Source organism: Podarcis melisellensis (assembly GCF_964234715.1).
Source record: "Podarcis melisellensis genome assembly, chromosome: 15".
Lineage (NCBI taxonomy): Eukaryota > Metazoa > Chordata > Lepidosauria > Squamata > Lacertidae > Podarcis > Podarcis melisellensis.
The window spans coordinates 19,677,356-19,699,345 of record NC_138532.1 but is presented as its reverse complement, the minus strand read 5'-3'; the positions used below and the strand labels follow the sequence as shown (position 1 = coordinate 19,699,345).

General features: G+C 45.7%; 2 protein-coding genes across 2 annotated transcripts; one reads left to right on the top strand and one right to left on the bottom strand.

Moving 5' to 3' along the window:
* Window positions 1-9,054, top strand: PTS (6-pyruvoyltetrahydropterin synthase). Its single transcript, XM_081890074.1, has 6 exons — window positions 1-196; window positions 1,999-2,078; window positions 3,469-3,491; window positions 5,450-5,506; window positions 6,408-6,478; window positions 8,591-9,054. Exons 1-6 carry the CDS (start codon window positions 108-110, stop codon window positions 8,730-8,732), a joined length of 462 nt encoding a protein of 153 aa, XP_081746200.1. The 5' UTR covers window positions 1-107; the 3' UTR covers window positions 8,733-9,054.
* Window positions 9,055-13,992: 4,938 nt separating this feature from the next.
* LOC309357688 (6-pyruvoyl tetrahydrobiopterin synthase-like) lies at window positions 13,993-21,773 on the bottom strand. Its single transcript, XM_081890076.1, has 6 exons — window positions 21,614-21,773; window positions 17,439-17,512; window positions 16,801-16,823; window positions 16,098-16,154; window positions 15,377-15,447; window positions 13,993-14,324 (listed from the first exon to the last, which is right to left on the bottom strand). Exons 1-6 carry the CDS (start codon window positions 21,709-21,711, stop codon window positions 14,201-14,203), a joined length of 447 nt encoding a protein of 148 aa, XP_081746202.1. The 5' UTR covers window positions 21,712-21,773; the 3' UTR covers window positions 13,993-14,200.
* Window positions 21,774-21,990: the final 217 nt, after the last annotated feature.

Genomic DNA, 21,990 nt, shown 5'->3' with positions numbered 1-21,990 from the left:
CCTTCGACCCGCCGCGCAGACTCAGTAGCGCCCCCTCGGGAAACCCAGAAGCGCGGGGTCCCCGGCGGCGGAAAGCGAAGACCCCCGCCCACCTGCCCGGCGTTGCCATGGCACCGCCTTCGCGCTTCGCCGGGCCTAGCCGCCTGGCCCGGGTCACCCGCTGCGTCTCCTTCAGCGCCTGCCACCGTCTGCACAGGTGCCGGGGAGCGGGGAGGGAGCTGAGAAGCGCCCTTTTTCGGCTGCTTGCTGGGAACGAGGGGGCAGCGGGCGAGCGAAGGGCGCGCGCATGCGCAGGGGGAGGGGGCTTGCGTATATACGTATATATGTATGTATATGGGGAGGGGGCGTGCGCTTCCTCCCTTTGCACCAAGACTCTGCTTTCTTTGCAGCAAGATCGTGGCCGAGATTCCCGATGTGATGTTAAGGTTAAGGGAGATGGTGACTCTGAGCATGTGCAGAGTGCTGCCCGAAGAAGCAGTAGGGAGGCTCCCCTTATACAAATCCCCTCTATATGGAGCCGTTCTCTGTGTGTGTGCATGTGAATTTTTTTTTTTGGCTCCAGGGCTCCACCGCAGAATAGTTGGTCAAACCCCAATCCAGCTCTAAGCAGGCTTTGTGAAGTAAAGGGGAATAGAAAGGATGTGGGGCTTCCAAACTTCCTTTCCTGCAGAGCAAGGTAAATGTGCTGCTTTGATGGGTCAGGACTGGGTTCAAGGCACAGGTTTCACTTAGACTAGGGCTGAACCCCAACACCTGTTTGCAATACCAAAGTGTGTTATGCATCCTCCCCACTCGCTGCTGAGCAACCATTGTCTAAATTGCTTAGGTAAAGGTAAAGGAACCCCTGACCATTAGGTCCAGTCATGTCCGACTCTGGGGTTGCGGTGCTCATCTCGCTTTATTGGCCGAGGGAGCCGGCGTACAGCTTCCGGGTCATGTGGCCAGCATGACTAAGCCGCTTCTGGTGAACCAGAGCAGCGCACGGAAACACCGTTTACCTTCCCGCTGGAGCAGTACCTATTTATCTACTTGCACTTTGACATGCTTTTGAACTGCTAGGTTGGCAGGAGCAGGGACCGAGCAACGGGAGCTCACCCCATCGATTCGAACCATGACGGGGTGATCTCCCGTTGCTCGGTCCCTGCTCCTGCCAACCTAGCAGTTCGAAAGCATACCTGGTACTAATTCATCCCTCTTTCCAAAGCATGATGATGACGACGACACACATTCGTGTTTCACAGTAGAGATGTAAAAGAGGAGAAGTGGAGATTTGTGTTTCCACACATGCAGCGGACATAAACTAGGGTGCTGCACTCAGCTGTGGGGCTTCATAGTTATTTGGGGGGGGGCATGGAGGGAATGATACACCCTTCCCTTTTTCCTTCTGACCCTAAACCTGAAGAGGGGCTGTGACTCTTCAGCTTTTCCCATTCTTACACATCTACTAAGAAATATTCAGTGTACTACTTGGTGGGGCTTACTTCTGAGTAAATATCTTTAGGGTTAGGCTGTAATCCTTACATGTGAAAATGTGCCCCAAATTATTTCTGCAGCTATTCAAACAGCTCTTTCAGTCCTTTAAAAAAAAATCTATTGACGTAAATTTTTTTGCTTCTTAACTGTGTTTGATTGTGGGTTGTCCTTGAATCAGTCTTGAATGACTCCCGTGTTTTAAAAATTATGCATTTTACAACTTTGGAAAGGAACTACTGGTTACGAAAGTTCAGCCCTCTTGTGACACTTCTTAGTCAGAAAAGATAAGGGAAAATTCTTGTGACACTTCTTAGTCAGAAAAGAAAATTCTCTGGAGATGGGCATGTTTAGAATAAGACCCTATCCAGAAATGTGTGTAAAATTTGTGTTAAAACTGTAGCAAAAACAAAAGTTGACCCACCAGGTTAGTGAGAAAGCACGTGTGTATGCATGCACACATGTTTTCACATGCTTAAATTGGTGAAACTGGATTAGTAACAAGCTCTTTAATGCACTTCTCCACAGTAACTTGCTGAGTGATGAAGAAAACAAGAAACTTTTTGGGAAATGCAATAACCCCAATGGACATGGGCACAACTACAAAGGTGAAGACCAGCTAATCTGAGCACTCACGTACAGCCATACCTGTGTGTAGTTTTAAAACTCATGGCATTAGGATGAGATTTGATCCTGGGCTTACTAACTTAAGTTCTACTAAGCTACGACTTGTTGGTACTTATGCCTGATAAACTTGGTGTATTCCATTGGTTATATAATACAGGAGATATTCCTGTGTGGGTGATAAATCCTTTGCAGGAACTTCTTATGCTTGAAAAACTCAGTGAGAATTCACATCTCAGTAGCTGAGCAAGTGCTTTGCACACAGAAGTTTCCAAATTCAATCCCACACATCTCCCAAGTGGAAACTGTGGAGAGCCACTGCCAGTCAGTACAGATGATAATGATCTAGATCCGGGATGTCCCACTGGTTGACCCACAGGTTGATCCCCAGGTGCTAGCTGTCGATTGCGGTAGATCATGGACTCCTTTGGTTTCGTTCCCACCCCCAATGGGTAGATCACTGCCATTTGTTTATACTGGCAGTCGATCTCAGTCTCTTGGGAGTTGGACATCCCTGATCTAGGTGAACCAATGGTCTCACTCAGCACATGGCAACTTCCTGCATCCTTGTGTTTTAAATTTGAGGAAGGGATGCTCAGCTATGTGAACCACTCCCTGCCCAACCCCCCCCCCCACCTTGATTCTGCTCACATTCTACAGCTCAGATGGGAGTGATTTGGAGGGCTGGGTGGGGGAGAGAAACCCACCCCCAGGGGACTCTTGAATCACAAGACTACCCCATATGGGGCGGGTGTGCTCCCCCAGTAGCTTTTCATAAGCAGGCCTTCAAATCACCCCGGCCACAAACTGATGTACGCTCTCCCTGTTGGTTTGCATGTGGGAGGCGGGGAGGAATATTTGGAGGGCTACTTCAGGGGAGCAGCAGTCCACCCACCACAGGACATCCTTTTGCCATAATGGACACTCTCCCCCCGCCCCCCGATAGGGTGGGCTTTTCCCCTCAACACCAGTTTTTTTACCAGGAGCAGTCCTCATTATTCTGAGTATTTGTGTGGGATTTTTTTTGTTTTGTTTTGCAAGCATTTGTTTTGAGTACTCAGAAAAGTTGTGGGAACTGGGTGCTTGCAAAAACACAGTTAGGTAAATGCAGAACTGATCTTTATGCTCCTGTATTGCTAGTTAAATGCAACAGAGGAGAGTTGTCTGAAATGGCTTTTCCATATAATAGTGCCTCTTTGTGGCAGAAAATCAGAGGAGTTACCGGTATTTTGCAAGCGAAGATGTAGGGAAAAAGGGTTCTTTTTTGAAAACTTTTGGCTGAACTTGATGAGTATCTCTATGTACGTCATCATAATGGATTTGAAACTCACTGTGACTTGCTATTTTTCTTATCTTTCTGCTTCCCCACCCCAGTGGAAGTAACTGTACACGGAGAGGTAAGTGTAAACTTTTCAAGGGTTTTGAAGTACATTTCAGATTGTTTGGCATCAATGTGCCATTTTTTAGATTCTAGATAACAACCAACCTGGGTTTTATCCAGTCTTTATTTTGCAACATTTTGGTGAGTCACAGCCCATATTGTGCCTTTTGGATTTCAGCCTAGAAAGAGGAAGCTGTTCTCAGTGAGTGCTAGTCGTGAGGGCAGAAAAAGGGATTTCCTTCATATTGTGGGAGTGACTCATAAGAACATACACAGATCCCTGAAGGATCAGGCCAAAGCATCCTGTTCTCACAGAGGCCACCAAGATGCCCGTTATGGGGAGCCTGCAAGAAGGCCCTCAGCACAACAGCATTCTTCCTACCCACAATCCTCAGCACTTAGTGTTCAGAAACATATTCCCTCTGACATACTCAGTCATAATTTTGGATTTCCAAAATTTCCAAGGCACAAAACTCTTTGTCTTGCACATCCAGGCTTTTCTTCCTTGCTTCCAAGGTGTGGTGTGTCACCCTCTGACCTCAGAACTCACCATGGGGACTGGGCATCATGCCCAGGTGAAGTTTGAGGATTATCTCAGCACTCAGAAGGCTGCATTCATGTATACTTTACCCTGCAATGCCTGCAGTTCTTTCTTACTCAGATATGTGAAACTGGTGCTGTGATGGTTATTGTCATGGAGAGGCGAAGGCAAAGTGGTTCAGATTATTGCCAAAGCTCAGTAGCAGAACATAGAAACCTGTCTTCAGTTGAGTCAAACCATTTCCCCATCTAGCTCAGTATTGTCTACACTGACTGTCAGCACCTCTGCAGGGTTTCAGACATGGAGTTTGTCCCAGCCCTACCTAGAGATGCCCAGAATTGAACCCGGGACCTTCTGCATGCAAAGCAGATGCTTTATCACTGAGCTACTGTCCTTCCCTTGCTTTGCACACAGAAATTCCCAGGTTCAACACTCCCACATCTCCAGCTGAAAGGTTTTAGGTAGCCAGTGGTGGGAAAGCCCCCTGCTTGGAACTCTGTCTACCAGAGTAGACTGTGGGGCTCAGTGGGCCAATGGCCTGGATCGGTATAGAGAGTTCCTTGTTAGGGGTTCTGATGTGTTACAAGGTGTACAAAGCTCCAAACATTCCCCAGATCATACTGTCTTTTTCTTACGAGATCTTATTACCTAAAAAATGCCCAGGAAAAACAATGATTTGATGGCTTAGATCCAGTTGTACTGGGAATCAGATAAAACGTCTTTTATCTGAGAGATGTCAAGTTTTAGAGAGTAAAATACTGATGCTGCTGTCTTGGATAGATCTAGCCTGTGACTTGTAGGAAGGAGAAATTCCTAAAGCAACAGAAGAGCCATTCCTTTGAAACGATTTCCCTTCTCTTCTCTTCCCTGCCCTGTACCCTTTCCTAGTTTTGATTCCAACAACAAGCTTCGTGATAACAAACTTGAACAGAAGAAACTTCTGTCCAGCCCCAGAAATTCCAGAGAGCCTTCCTTGATTTATTGCTGCTGTTGAGGGTGCTGTGATGTTGCTCGCAGATCGTGGCTACAAAGTCCTAGGTCTATAGCAAATCTCATAATGCAGAGCTCTCTGTTCACTCACCCATTGCACCGGACCAAAGTCCAGTGTACTTGGCAAGCTGTGAGCTTCAGAAATCTTACATTTTGGCTCTCAACAGAGTGGCAAGGCCTTCTGTTGCGGCTGATTTTTGAACAGGGGCTATGAGAGGAGCGGTTTAGCAGCATGAGATTTCGGGTACCAAGTTGTGTGCCTTTCTTTGGACTAAGACTTAGAGGTAGTCACCGATAGGCAAATATCTCTGCTGTTTATGTTATGGAAAACATAGCTATTTGCTTCTCGTCAGGCTTAAGAACATAAGAAAAGTCCATCTGGTCCAGCACTCTCTGTTCTCCTTTGGCATCTGGTTCAAGCTCTGTTTGTCCTTGTTTTGTAGATTGATCCTACTACTGGGATGGTGATCAACCTCACAGATCTGAAAGACTACATGGAGGTAATAATGCCATATTTTTTCATAGTTGAAAGGTTGTCTGCAGTACTCCCCCAGCCCCCAGCCCAGTGTATGCTGCAGGGAATAATGGGTTGTGGGGGCAGGAGGCTGATGCAGGAGAGAAACATGACTGAGAGAGCAATGAACACACCTGAAAGCTTTTGCATTTTCCTTCGGACAGGTAGAGTAAAAGAGGCAAGGGATGCATCAGTCCTCCTAAACTAAGGCCAGAGGGCGGGGGAGAGAGAGCAGACCAGTTGCTTGTCTTTCATGATCTAGACAAGGAGGGAATTCTTTCAGATCAAGAAGTGATACACCCTATAATCCAAGCAGTGAACTATTCATCTTCCATTTGCTACAACCTAAGAAGAAATGGCCCGGTGAAACAGTTATGCATCATTGCAGACCTGTAATAAGAACCAACAACATTCTTATTTACATTTTATTTATTATTTACAGTGGTACCTCGGGTTAAGTACTTAATTCGTTCTGGAGGTCCGTACTTAACCTGAAACTGTACTTAACCTGAAGCACCACTTTAGCTGATGGGGCCTCCTGCTGCTGCTGCACGATTTCTGATCTCATCCTGAAGCAAAGTTCTTAACCCGAGGTACTATTTCTGGGTTAGTGGAGTCTGTAACCTGAAGCATATGTAACCTGAAGCGTCTGTAACCTGAGGTACCACTGTATTTCCATTATTCCCTTTTTCCAGGGAGCTTACGGTGTCTTAGGTTTTATCCTCAGAACAACCCTGTGAGGCAGGCTAGGCTGAGAGACGGTGACTGGCCCAACATCATTCAGTGAGCTTCCTGGCTGAGTGGGGATTTCAACCCTGGCCTTCCAGGTCTTAGTCCAACACTACTATGGACATAACTGTTTAACCTCCTTTCCTGTCTATCCTTAGGAAGCTATCATGGAGCCTCTTGATCACAAGAATCTGGATAAAGATGTTCCCTACTTTGCTGAAGTCGTAAGGTAGGGGGGGAGCTTTCTGCATCTCATTATGAACTGGGGCTGTTGAGTTCCTCTTATACAGCTAGTCCTTTTTGCTTTTTTATCATTGAATTGTGGGAATACTGTGGACATAATTGAATTTGACAAAGTCCTCCATGATATTTTGGTTAGCAGGCATGTTCAATGCTGTCTTGATCAGGGGTTGGCAATCTGTGACCCTCCAACATGTTCAGGGATGATGGCAGTTGTGGTTTAGCAGTCCCTGGAGAAGTACCTAAAAGGCTCAGGACCGCAATACATCAAGGACCGCCTCTTTCCATTTGGACATACCTGGACCCTGAGATCATCTTCTGAGGCCCTTCTTTGTGTGCCCCCTCCTTGAGAGGTCTGGAGGGTGGCAACACAAGAACGGTGCCACCCTTTTTAACCAGGTCTTTGGTTGATCTGATTTACATCCATTCCCTTTTAAAATGTGGTTTTTTTGAGGGGGGGCTATTGGGTTGTTGTTTTTATTTTTATTACGTATTTTGTGGTTTTATATCTTGATTTTATTCTGTGAACTGCCCTGAGACCCCCGGGTGGAGGGTGGTATATAAATTCAATTAATAATAATAATAATAAATAATAGAGGGCACCAGGTAAGTGATAATGTGGTCAGCTGGGTTCGCAGTGGGTTGGAGAACCATACTTAAGAGAGTGTTTATCCATGGTCTTCATCAAACAGGAGGGAGGGTTCAATTCAGGTGCCACAAAGCTCTGTCCTAATCCTGGGACTCCATAATTTTTTTATTTTCAATTGCTCAGATTGATAGGGGTTGGGTGGGATCCTTATCTTACTTGCAGATGACATGATACTGGAATGGGATTGCTAACGTGTCAGAGGACAACAACAAAGTAACAATTAAAAATGGCCTAGACCAAATGGTAATTGGGCCAAAACAACCAAAATGGAAATTTAGCATAGGTATAGAGGGGATACCTGGCTTGGCAGTAGTATTTTATTTATTAAATTTTTAATTTAATTTAATCTATTTAATCCCCACTCAGACATGAATCTCACTGTGGCCTTGGGCCAGTCACATGTGTGAAAAGGATCATGGGATTGTAGTTGGTCTCAAGCTGGACATGTGTTAGCAGTGTGATGCTCCTGTTTAAAAGGCTCATGCAATTTCAGGCTGCATTAACAGAGTCATAGTTTCCAAGTCACAAGAAGTAACAGCTCTACTAATTAGGCATAATTAGGCCGAACTAATTAGGCATAATCTGGAATATTGTGGGTGGTGCACCTTAAGCAGGGTCTGGACAAGTTGGAAATGGTTCAGAGGAGGGCAACATAGAGGATCAGCGAAATGGAGAATATGCCCTACGAGGAAAAATTGAAGGAGCTAAGAAGGTTTAGCTTGGATAAGAGAAGACTGGGGGCAAGAGGGACGTCAGATTCCTGAAGGGGTTGTCGCACAGAGGTGGGCAAAGAGGGAAGGACTAGATCTAATGGCTGTTGCACAAGAGAGGGCAGGTTTTGGCCGATCATTAGGAGAAGCTTCTTGATAGGAAGAGGAGGTCAACAGTGGTAATTTAATGGGACATTTTATGTAGCTAGAAGTCTTTAAGCAGAGCCATCTGTTTGGGGGTGTGGCGCAGGGAAGGCTCGTTCTATGGATTCCTTTCACTGAGCAGAGATTGGACCAGAAGACTTCCAAGGTTCCCACCAGCTCAAGGATCTTGTGACCATTTTTTTTACACTATGTAGGCAGATTAACGCCACTTGCCATTCTTTTGTGCATGTCCCATTGGGTGGGAAATCTGTGCATGCAATGCTTGTGGCCTTTTCCAACTCTGTAGACTTCAAACCCTCCTCAGCAGTATATTCTAATGCAAGCGCCCAGATAATCTGTTTTGGATGAGTGCAAAAAACTTTCTAAGCTTATGCAACTCAAAAGTGAATCGGTGAAAATACTCAAAGAAGCACAGGCGTGGACATCAAGGGTACATCCATAAAGGATTCTTGTAGATCGTTGTGCAGTGATCCACAGCAGCTTCTTCCTCTGGTGTAGGCCTGTCCCGAGTGTCTGTGAAGATGACAGAAATCTAACTAGAAGGGCAGAATGGCTAACTCGCTGTTCTTTCTTGCAGCACTACAGAGAATGTTGCTGTGTACATCTGGGAAAACCTCCAGAAGCACCTTCCTAAGGGGACTCTTTATAAAGTCAAAGTGTATGAAACAGACAAGAACATTGTTGTTTACAAGGGAGAGGGGACCGTTCTGGAGAAATGAAGATGCCTTTGTCTTGATGCCTTTGATCTAGTGCTGGTGAAAGAACCCAATCAACTGGAGGATTAATGAGCTTTATCTGCTAAGTGTAGCCATGAGAAATCTAGAATGTATCTTATTTGTTAAAGATATGCTATAACAGAAAGACAGCAAGGCTTTTGTGAAGGAAGTGAATCTTTTGTGCAGTTCTGTGCTGTTGGAATTAGTTGCTGTCTTGATGTGTGAAAGTGTCCTCTATTTTTCTAGATAGCAAGAAAGATGTAGTTTCTCTGCCCTTTTGTATCTATTTTCGTTTACATGGCACAAGAGTCACACCAATTCAAAATCCTGAGTACAGTGGTACCTCGGGTTACGGACTCTTCAGGTTTCAGACGCTTCAGGTTACAGACTCCACTAACCCAGAAATAGTACCTCGGGTTAAGAACTTTGCTTCAGAATGAGAACAGAAATCGCATGGTGGCAGGGCGGTGGCAGCGGGAGGCCCCATTAGCTAAAGTGGTACCTCAGGTTAAGAACCATTTCAGGTTAAGAACGGACCTCCGGAACGAATTAAGTTCTTAACCCGAGGTACCACTGTACTTATTCCATCTGGCAGCAGCTTTTCGTGGTCTAAGGCAGAGAAGGTGTTTCACTGATCCCATTTTCTCAGTGGTAGGGGGACCTCCAGCCCACAGGCCTCATTAGACCTGGAACAGATCCCATGTTTGGTCTGCAAGGCACCCTCCCCCCATTTGATGGAATATGTGGCACCATGTGTGTGGCAGTTAAGGACTTGACTCTAGAGGAACAATTGGGGTACTTAATGTGAGCTCCCAATTGCTCCTTGCCAAGTGGGGCTCGCTGACAGCTGATTAGCACTGATAGAGATCCTCGTTGGGATCGGCTGCTCCAGGCTGTTCCCCAAAGGGAGCTCCCTAGTGCAGCTCAGGGGGCCTACTGATAGCTGGAGATCCCATGGATTAAATTTGGGACTTACATAGAAAGCATGTCCTCTCCCATTGAGTTGGCCACAGTCTTTTCCCTTTACTCCTATCAGGGTCCCCAGTTCAGATCTCACTTATGCCATGAATTTAGGCTATGGTCACACACCACTTCTCAAATTGATGCAGACCAAGCACTAGGTTTTTCTATGTAGTCCACACACAATCTAGCTCTGTTGCATATTTCTTTTTGCCCCTGAAAAACACTAATTGAGAAAACTGGTTTTATTCCAAAAGTAAAAGGTGGTTGCAGATTGAGTCTGCATTACCCTGAAGTGTGTCCATTTGAAAACATGTAGGTGGTCTCAGATATGTGTGTGTTTGGAGCGGGGCAGCTACACCCACCCAATGATATTGTGGATGGGTGTATATACCAAGATTGCTGTCACCATTCTCTTCATTCATCGGGGCTTGTGCAGGGAGGATAACCCAATCCAAGGGAGGTTTTTCAAAGTATCAAGTAACCACAGCCACCTTTGTGCATGGCAGTATGTGGAATTGATCTACACTGAAAACAGCATGTTGTGGATGAGCGTGAACAATTCCAGCTTCAGAAAAAAACTACACTTTTCACTTCAAATGGGTTAGTGTGTACACAGCCTCAAATGGTAGCTCTCAGCAAATCACACTTTTGAGTGTCACTCTTGGGATATGGGAATAACCAGTGCTCTTTTCTTTCTTTTTTAAGTGCTGGTACTCACCATGAAGTTGTTCCAGTAAGTGCCACACTTTTAACATTGGGGGTTGGGGGAAGGTGCTTATACTGCGTTCCCTTTAGTACCCCTAGGAAAAAACACACTGGAAATAACCATTTCCCCCTTCCTTGCAGGGTTGTTGAAAGGACCACAGAGGTAATGTAACACATAAATGCTCTATAAAAGCTACTTACGTTGTGTGCTGCTTCCACTATGTGATTCTCCTGACCAACAGTCATTAAATGTTGATTTGTTAATGGATTTTGATTCTCCACGTCTCTTCCTACGGTAAAGAGAAAATTGGGAGCAGTCGTGAAAGGTGGAATGATTATGTTGGAGGGGAAAGGATTAAGGCACTTGGTGTACAGATGACTGTATTAGTAGCTATTGGCTCAGTGGATGCAGACCTGACTATTGAATTCTGGGGATAAATGACAAGCTGTTACTCTCATGCAAACCGTCAGGTGCCAAGGTGGGGAATTTGGGGTGTGGCAAAACATCCCTTGTTTGGATGCTGTGCATGTGGTTGTACACAACAGTCCAGCAGGGACTGGGCACCCTTGAACTCTGAAAGCCAGTCGAGTGGTGCTGGTTGCAGAAGTTGGCGAGATTGGGCATTGTTGCCGTCTTGAGCAGAAGAAGCCACTGCCACCCTGGCCATTCTCACCCTGCACCTCTTACAAACTAAAAGGTCTCACTGGTAGGGGTTTGCTTGTGGTACCCCAGAGCTCTCAGTTGAAACAAGGCCTGTCTTGTGTGGGACTGTGGTTAGGAAGTTGATTGGTGGTATTGCGACTCCATTGCTCCTTGCATCTCTGGGTGTGAACTGAGGACTCCCATTGCAAAGCGCTGTGTTTGAAGGAAAGTGCCACAGCCAGTGGAACACATGGCACATTCGTGGAACGAATGCATGTTCTTTCCTGAATTATCCCTCCTTCTGTTTCCCTCCTTCTCCCTCTGTTCTCTTCCCTGTCCTGAATTTTAGACTAGAAACCCCTTAAGAAAGAGGCCTGTCCTCCTGTGCCATGCATAATGATCATTGCACTATGGAAATGAACACCAGAAGTCTCTGCAGGGGTGCAAGGAAGGGCATTTTCTTCCTTGGCGTGTTGGTATCCCTTCCTCTAAAAGTTGTTCAGAGCAGCATCTGAGCCTCACAGCACCCCCTGCTGGCTCTGATTCACACCCTCCTTTGGTCTGGTTGAAACATGCCATTGAACTCTTGATAATACCCTTTGCTTCTCTGGATGGAGTATAGATGCAGGGCCGGCCCACTTATGAAGCGGACTGAGGCAACCGCCCCTGCTGCTGGAGAAGCAAGAAATGGCTGTGGCTTCTGGCGAGATAACATGGACTTCACGGGAACCAGAAGCCACAGCCATGTGACTCTAGTAATCAAGGCAGTGGTGTCAGCGGGACCTCCCCACTTTGCCTCAGGCGGCAAAATGGGATGGGCTGCTCCTTTATAGAGGTAGGGGTGTGTGTAGGAAGTAGTCTACTGTATGAAGGTATCCTTTGCATCTGATGCTCTGCTTTGCCTCTGACCCTGCTCACAGTCACCACTGCCATGTGCCCCCCAGAAGGGAATGAGACCCTTGGTCTGAAAAAGGTTCCCCAACTCTCTTTGAGCTGGAGACCCAGGGCAAATGGCCTGCCTGCTGTCCTGCCCCATCCCAGCCCCCTAAATCTGTTTGGTCCTGGCTGCATGTTAAGAGTTGTGCTTGGGTCCAATTCCAGCCTCTGCCCTAGATTTATGGAGTGGCTTTGGGCTAGGCATTCTCACTGAGTACCAGTCTTCCATCTGTAACATGTGTGATGGTAGTGGGGGAACAATGCTCTTGGCAGGGTGGCTGTGATAGGGAAAAGTCATCATTAGTTACTGGTTTTAGTTTTTAAAAGGTAGCTGTGTTGGTAATTGAAAATAATAACAATCCAGAATTTGGCCATGCTTTTATTATGACCAGTGATTAGTAATCGAGAGTTTGTGGACTCTCTGTTTTATGGACTTAACAAGTGATTGTTGTAAATTCGTCTCCATTAGCAATTTAATTCTGTGTGTGCCTCACGGTGGGGAGCAGACCCTGCAGTGCACTCTGCGCTGACGGAAATGCAGCGAAGACCAATTTGTGCAATCAGACACCTGCTGGGGACTGTGTTTACTCTGATGTTATGTGTACCACCTAGAACCTGAAATAAGTCGATGCGGCGCAGTAGCAGCTGTGGTTCTGCTTGCCTGATTTTGGAGGTGTACTTTTGTACCAGGAGTGCCAAATCTGACATGCATAAGGATGGAAGGGCCGGGCATGTTTTCTCAAGTGTATCTTCCAGGTTCCACACCTCCAGCGTTGATCCCACAGTTGGTTTTCTGTGGTGTGTTCAGCAGGGTGTGTTCAGACCTCTGCGGATGGATACTGAACTCCTTTTGGAGCTGCCACTCAAATAGGGGTCAGTTTGCACATACACCTGTTTATTCCTTCTCTCTTTTCCAGTCACGTTGCTAATGGCATTGTGCATGGTAAGACACTGGCTGCGTATACACCATACATTTAAAGCACCTCCCCAAGAATCCTGAGAAATGTAGTTTGTTACAGATTCTGGGAACTGCAGTGCTGTGAAGGGTGAACGACAGTTCCCTAGATTCTCGGGAATGCTTTTCATGTATTCACATGCAAAAATTCTGGGTTGGAAATGCCTTTTGGGCATTAAGCAAACTGAACTGTTTCCCTGATAGACGATCTCCCCCCCCCCCCATAACCCACTGTTCATAAGCTTCATAGCCCTAGAAATGATAGATGTTCTTTTTTCCTTTGGTTCTTTCAATAAAACCTCAGCTCAGCAGCTTGGGCTGAATGTATTGTGCTAACAATCCTGGCATTATGAAATTGCCCATTTAACCTTATACAGTGTGATGCATCTTAACGGAGGATGATTAGCAGTCGGATTATGAGCTGGCTTTATAAGGATAACACAATCGCTGTTGGGATATAAAGTTGTATGGGCTCCATTACTTGGTCATCAGAGAAGCCCCACCTGACGGCCTTTTGCATGTGGTCCACTTGCAGAGGCAGAAGATTATATCCAATGCTAGTCCTTTTCAAAGCAGGCCTATTGGATTTAGTGAAACTCGGGGTTCATTCATACTTCTGATTGTCCCATGTTTCCCCCCCCCCCTGCTTGTCCCATGCTTTTTTGGTCTGAGCAGTTTTCCATTTGCCCGGACACTTTCCCTGGGAAAACCTGCTCTTTAGCACTGAATCAGAGCAAATGTCAATCTGCAGAAACCCTGGTTGACGTTTGCTCCACTTTAGCAATAAAGATTGGGTTTCCGTAGGGGGAAGTGCCAGGACAAGCAGAAGTCTAGATGAGTCCTCAGCCATGCCCATTAGCTTCAATGGGTTGACTCTGAGTAGGACCAGCATTGGCTCCAACCCAGGATTCTTGCATCTCTTTGCACCCAGAGCTTTGCAACGGAGCCAGTCTTATATTCAGCAGTCAGCCTTTGCGCATGTGAACTTTCTTAATGTAATGGACTATCCCCTTGCTGGATAATGCTGTGATGAAGAATGAGATTACACACATGTCACAATGTGGCTTTTGCAGATCTTTTTAACCAACAAATTAAACAAAGCTGCAATACTGCAGTAAAAGGCCCTGGAGACATCTCTTCACTGTAGACACAGAATAGTTTGCACATGTTCTGAGAAGGGGTTTGTCACATTAAATCAACAATGAGTGTTAATACAATATATGGGAGAATAGTTCTCCTAGCCACACCCCCTTTGTTCCTTGTGGATTTTTAGTCCCCCTTGTATACAATAAAATTTCTGTCGGATTCATAGACCTTGACTTTGTGCAGGCATCCATCTGGTAGGATTTTTTCAAGGTTGTTCCATATGTATACGGCTAAGTTCTCTGTTGTGCTGGAGGAAGAGCAGAGAGGTTGATATGGAAAAGGAAGAGACTTCACAGTATAGGTTTTTCTACACAAAGGTAGCGCTGCCTTCAAACCTGCCTTTCTTTACCCCTGTTGCTTCTCTCGCTCATTACTTCAAATCAAATCTGTTTATATTCTACTCTGATATAACCTTAGTCTGGATAAGGCACAGGATGTCTCAGGGCAGACCCACTCCAAATATTTAAACACACATTTAAAGCACATGGCTTCTTCCCCCAGAGAATCCTGGGAACTGTTGTTTGTGAAATGTACTGGGAATCATAGCTCTCTCTGTGCATGGAAAAACTACAGCTCCCAGGATTCTTTTGGGGACGTGGGGAAAAATGGGGCCACCATCTTCCAGGCCGCGCCCACACGACCTGCATAAGAAGGCTTTTTCCAAGCATGGTGGACAAAATTGGGGATTTGGGGGAGCTGCGTGAGATCATGTCCCAAAACCGCGCAAGAGCATGGTGCCCAAAATGGTTTTCCTGGTTTATCCAGGACAGTTGTGGGTTATATATATGTATGGTGTGGATCTTCTCTCCGACCTCAGGCTGTGACAAACTTACACAAGCCAAGCATGGTCTATGCACCTCTGTGCCAGCTTTCTGGAAGAGGGAGCAACCAGCCTGCTTTTTGCTGTACTTGAGGGTCACTTATGCAGCTGACCAGCAATTGGCTCTCCAGGACCTAGTTCAGCAGCAGCCATGTGACATAAAGGAGCCAATTGGGATCCCAATGGTCCTATAATATGGAAATCTCTGGCCTGGTCCTTTAGTCTGAGCAACTTGTTTCTAGAGTAACAGCATCAAGTTGTTCTGTCTCTGGTTGTTTGTTTTGCCCTCATGGCCATCCCTGATAGGTCTCTACAAAGCAGCTTGGGGAGGAGGCACCTCTAGCCTGTGGGTCCAATGAGGTTGTTTCCCCAAAACCAGGACCATGACCCACATCTGACATCATATATGGATGCAAGTCTCCTTCACTCTTTACAAATGTGGGCAGTGGAGACTGCACACAAACTTAACAGCTACCCACCTCGCAACGCTGGCAAAAAAATCAACATCCTGGTCAAGGTTCTTGTGGTCGAGCGGATCCATAATGGCTTCCTGAAAATAAGAGCAAAGATCTGGTTGGGAACAGGGATTGTGAAGTTCTAAACCAGGGGTCAGCAAACTTTTTTTGGAGGGGACTGGTTCACCGTCCCCCAGGCATTGTGCATGCGGCGGAGGGGGCTTCTCTCTCTCCCCCTCTCTCCCCCAAATCCTCCCCGCCCCCTGCCTACCTATCCTGATGCAAAGTCGCTCGTCTTGCCACTGCAGCCAGCCTCTGGCACTCGCAAGGGCAGGCACAGGAGCTGCAGTTGCGAGAGGCACTGCACTGTGCGCCGCTAACTGTGTCTCCTTTGCCTGCCCTTGTGAGCGGCAGAGGCTGGCGGCAGTGGGATGAGTAGCCCCGAAAGGGCTGGCTGGCTCTGGAGAGGTGCTGCCCAAAATGGTGCTCAGCCCAGCCCCTTTCCTCCACTAAGTAGGGCGAGGAGAAGCCAGGAGGAGCCGCAGTGTGTAAGAGGGAGATGGGGGAAAATGGTGCCGAAAACAAAATGGCGGCACCGGAAAAAAATTAACAAACAGAATTGCTGATCCATGGCATGCCCGTGGACCAGATCCTGAGGGCAATTGGGCCTGATCTGGTCCGCGGTCCGTAGTTTGCCGACCCGTGTTCTAAACTTTGCCTCTGAGGTTCATAACTCTGGAATTACCTTCATATATTCCTGAAGCTTGTAAATATTCATGAACATTCCACTGATGGGGTCAATCTGTAAGACAAGTTAAATAATAGCAATAGTAATGGTGATGATTTTATACCAGGTATTTATATATCATATAATATTCAGAATTTCTGGTGCTGTACATACAAGTACATTAATTTTTTCCCCTAAAAATGACGTCAATAATAACTTTATTTTTTAACCCTTGGAGTGTTCAGAGGACAGGACTTCGAACTGCTCTTGAATACTACTACTATGATAATACTATTAACAACAATGGGAGGGGGACCGGTGCTAGGAACTATCACAAGAGGTTATGATTGGATAAATGCACGGAGAAGAGATTTATCAATGGCTATTGGCTTAAAATGGAACCTCCATTTGCAGATGCAGTCTATCTCTAAATATCAGGTACTAGGGACAAACAACAGGGGAAAGACATGGTCATTGTGCTCTGCTTATATGTCACCTATAAGGCATTGGGGTGGTCAAATGTTTGGAAACAGACGACTGAGCTGGATGGAACTGGTTCTGATCTTGAAAGGCGTCCTCAAGGGATCCGATCTCACATGAGTCAGTGGTGAATTGAAACATGGCAGCAGCATATCTCAAGTGCTGCTGAGAATCTCAGGCTCTTGGTAAAAGCACAAAACCTGTTTTCAAAATAAAGAGCAATGAAAGAAAAATGACCCACCTTTCCACATATGGTCACTGTCACTGCAAAGGAAAAAGAAGAAACCGTGAGAGAGGGAAGTTGTTAGCCTTAACTGCAGACCCAATTCAGTACCACAAGGTGGTAGCAAAGAGTTGGGTAAAGCACATCTCTTGCTGAAACACATAATCTCTGCAATGAGGGAAAATACAGGTATGAAGGTGGGGGAAGTGGTAAAGCTCTCCCACTTGCAAGCTTTAGCGCTGCCCCACCTCCAGAAAACATTGAAAATGAGCACGTCAGAGAGAACTAGCCTGATGTGCTGCTACATTTCCGCATGCAAGGTCTCCCCTCTTCCCCAACAGAAGAGCATTCAAGTGTGCAACCCCAAAGGGGCACAGTCCTGGGGAATCTGACCACTCAATTTTGCCAGCTGAAGCTGAGTACACACTGCTGGATTCTAAGCCCCTGGTAAGAAAAATCTCCATTTGGATTCCAGCAGGAAAAACACTGAGCAGGGTCTCTTCCCACCGGAAAGAGGAATGCCGTTCAAAGCTTTATCACCGCTCCCCTTCCCCTGTTTGCCTGTAGAAGAATTTGCTCCAGTCTTTACATGGAGGTAGTATGTATCATCATCATCATCATCATCATCAATACTAGAAAGGCTCACTGCTCTTTACCTTTGTAGTTATGCCCGTGGCTCTGATTGCATTTCCCAAACAGCTTCCTATTCGCCTCCTCATTCAGAGATTTGCTGTAAGACAGTGGGTGAGGGTTGAGAAAAAGAAGCAGCCAACAGGAATAAGATGAAAACAGCAAGAGAGGCAATCTAACTGCAGATGGGAACAGAGAAGGAAGCATTTTGTACACAGAGACGGTGTCTATTGTCAGTGACTTAGCAAGGATGACTCAAAATGGACCCTCAAAGGCTGTATACTTCTGAAACAGCCCTTGTTTTTTAAAAACTGAGCCATACCCAACCCAGCTTCTTTGCAGCTATTTGTAAGTCTTCTTTGTTTTATTATTACATTTAAAGCTCACTTTTTCCTCCAAGGAGCTCAAAGGTGGCATTCACGGTTATCCTTCCTCTCACTTTTATCCTCACAACAATGCTGCAATGTCATTGGCTAGACTGAGAGAGACTTTATAAGAGCCTGGATTATAGAGTCCAGTACTTCTATAATCAGGGACATGGGTGGCGCTGTTGGTTAAACCACAGAGTCTAGGGCTTGCTGATCAGAAGGTTGGTGGTTCGAATCCCCGCGACGGAGTGAGCTCCTGTTGCTCGGTCCCTGCTCCTGCCAACCTAGCAGTTCGAAAGCACATCAAAGTGCAAGTAGATAAATAGGTACCGCTCTGGCGGGAAGGTAAACGGCATTTCCGTGCGCTGCTCTGGTTCGCCAGAAGCGGCTTAGTCATCCTGGCCACATGACCCGGAAGCTGTACGCCGGCTCCCTCAGCCAGTAAAGAGAGATGAGCGCTGCAACCCCAGAGTCGGCCACGACTGGACCTAATGGCCAGGGGTCCCTTTACCTTTTCCTTTACTTACTTCTATAATCACCATATCTCTTGTGCCACCTCTACATTCGGTGATGATTCCTGACTCTGCTGAGCCCTATCCAGCCCAGTTAACATAAATCATAATGCCAAATTATTGCTGTTGCGGATGGTTGCTGGACCTATATTGCATGCAGCTGCCCTTTGCATAGATCAGGGAGGAGCAAGCTTCCAGCATCTCTCTTGACTTTTTCTTCAAATTCTGAGACCCACAAACTGGATGCAAAACACTCTCGGAACAAAAGGACAGGGCCTCTGAGCACATGCTCAGCCCAGGAATTTGCTTTCAGTTCCAGAACTGAGCACAAGGCCGTTATACCCCGAGCGTTCTTCATCACAGCTGCATAATTTAGAAGGGGAAAAAAGAACCTTTCTCTTGTAGGAATGCCAGCAATTTTAACAGAAAAAACACGATAACTTTAAAACAAAAAGAGCAACGAAAATCCATAGCCACTTGACCTTGACAATAAGGATATTCCATCAATGCTGTTTTAAATGTCTATATTAATAGAGGAAGGTACGTATAGTTAAAGCTATGGTTTTCCCAGTAGTGATGTATGGAAGTGAGAGCTGGACCATCAAGAAGGCTGATCGCCGAAGAATTGATGCTTTTGAATTATGGTGCTGGAGGAGACTCTTGAGAGTCCCATGGACTGCAAGAAGATCAAACCTATCCATTCTGAAGGAAATCAGCCCTGAGTGCTCACTGGAAGGACAGATCATGAAGCTGAGGCTCCAATACTTTGGCCACCTCATGAGAAGAGAAGACTCCCTGGAAAAGACCCTGATGTTGGGAAAGATGGAGGGCACAAGGAGAAGGGGACGACAGAGGACGAGATGGTTGGATAGTGTTCTCGAAGTGCCAGCATGAGTTTGACCAAACTGCGAGAGGCAGTGGTAGACAGGAGTACCTGGTGTGCTCTGGTCCATGGGGTCACGAAGAGTCGGACATTACTAAACGACTAAACAACAACAACAACAACAATTAATAGAGGCAGTCCAAGAAAACAGCCAGCTGGATCAGACCAGTGGCCCATCTAGTCCAGCATCTTGTTCTTACAATGGCCAACCAGATGGCTGTTGTGAAACAACTGGAAGTCCAAGTCCTTGTTGTTTATCTCTGGCAAGTCCTCAGAGATCTACCAGTAAATTCTGATCTACCTCGTCACCAACTCTGGAGAGAAATAGCACGCCTCGTACCATTTGCCTTTTGCTGCCTTTTGCTGTGTGTGTAATGCAGCGCTTCATTTATATGAGCTTTTATTCACAAAAGCACTTTCTACAATAAATCTTTTAATCTGTCTTCCAGGTGCCGCAATACTCTTGTTATATGCATGTGTGTTTTGCAAGAGATACTCAAATGTCCCCCTCTGGAATACGTCCTCTCAACCCGGGTGGGAGGCTCTGTCTGCAATCTAAGCAGCATTAGCTACAACAATCACGTTGCCTTTCCCCCAAGTACAAATAATTTCTTATTCATTCTTCCCCAGAACTCGAGTTGCTATCTTACATATACCAACCCCAGTTCCTGTGCCTTTAACTGTGAATATTAGTAGGTGGCAGAAATGCTTTTTTTCTGAGCCATGAGAAGCTTTGCCACTTGGCAACCATTCCCAGAACCCTGTTTGTCAGCCCACTTTGTAGCCCAGTGGTTAGGGCATCTGTTCTGCATGTAGAAAATCACAGGTTCAGTCCCCAACACCTCCAAGTCAGATAATGATAATAATACTGTAATAATAATAATAATAATAATAATAATAATAATAATAATAATAAGTTATTACTTATTATTTATGCCCCACCCATCTGGCTGGGTTTCCCCAGCCACTCTGGGCAGCTCCCAACAGAATTAAAAGCACAATACAACATCAAACATTAAAAACTTCCCTAAGCAGGGCTGCCTTCAGATGTCTTCTAAAAGTCAGATAGTTGTTTATTTCCTTGACATCTGATGGGAGGGTGTTCTACAGAGGCGGCACCACTATCGAGAAGGTCCTCTGCCTGGCTTAAAGCTGACTTGGACAAAAGTGTCCATTTTCCTTCTAGTGCCATCATTGATGAAATCCTTTTTTAATTCCCCCTTTTACAGACATCTAGACCCTACTCTCCAGCTTCTTCGCCATTCCATCTACTTTCTTCCTGTCTTGTTCAAGTGACAAATTGGCAGAGTCCTGTTGGGCCCTGAAGACTAGTTGACTGTTGCACAAATTGTTGTCAGCTTCATGAACAGAGTAAACAGTGGAAAGAATGAATGGCCACTGGAGACAGAAACCTATGACATAACCTCCAAACTTTCTCCGAAGAAAATATGGATGTCCTATTCTATTATTATTATTATTATTATTATTATTATTATTATTATTATTATTATATTCTTTATACCACACCCATCTGATTGGCAGCTTCCAACATATATAAAAGCATAATAAATAATAATAAAGCATTAAACGTTAAAAAACTTCCCTATACAAGGCTGCCGTCAGATGTCTTCTAAAGGTTGTATAATAATAATAATAATAATAATAATAATAATAATAATAATAATAATAATAATATTTTTATATCCCGCCCTCCCCTGCCAAGACTGTGCTCAGGGCAGCTAACACTGAATATAAATACAATAAAAACAAAACAAAACAGTTACTTATCTCCTTGGCTTGGGGGTCACATAACTCTATACCCTCCAATATTTCTCCAATGAAAATAGGAACGTCCTAAGGAAGAGTGGGACATTCCGGGATCAAATCAGAAACCAGGATGGCTTCTGTAAGCCCGGGACTGTCCCTGGAAAAGAGGGACACTTGGTGGGTCTGTTATGATAGCTTCTGAACCTCCTTAGACATCCTTTCTCACCTTTGTTGCAGGGTGGGGCAGGTCATACAGGGGAAAGTGGGGAGAGCTAGAATGCATTAAGAAACCCAACGCTTCATATTGCATAGCTGAGATAAAGGTTACAGATGAGTCTCTTTCCTGAACTTGGGAAGGAAACTGCTGCAATAACACCCATCGTTCTTATCCTGCGGACCAAACCTGGTCAACATTTGCCCTTTGGCTCTATTTGGCCTTTGAACGATATGAGTATCAGAGATGCTATCTTGGGCAACTGGTTCCTTATGTCCGGAGAACTGTAGGTACAGGAAATACTCACTAGAATCCATTGGCCAGCCAGTCTTCCGAGAGGTTGCTCATCTATGCTTCCTTCCAGGGATGGGGAAATAATGGGCTCCTTGGTCACCAATGACTTCGAAACATGTTTTTTCCCTCTCAACCCTCCATCCTCCCTCTTCCCCGTTGTTACCTGTTCAGCCTATGGGCGGCTGCAAATGTTTCGGTGCGAGAAAGGAAGGTCATCTTGCCTGCGGTGTTCGGCTTGCTATCTTTCGCCACGCGCTCCATTGTTAACAGAGGGTTGGTAGCTGAGCTGCCGTTAAAAGCGGGAAACCTTCATGCGGGCCCCAAATAAATATATCCACAAGTTGTCATGTGGTGGATGGTAGACTGGCCAATCGGATGCAAATTGTTCGTCAGACAGCGTATCTCCTGGCCTAAATTTCTTTACACAGAACAACCATCAGCATTGTTTTTTGTTTTGCATCAATTAACTCAGCGTATTTCCTTCTTGATGAAAGCCATGGTTTAATGGGATATAAATAAATAAATAAATAAATAAATAAT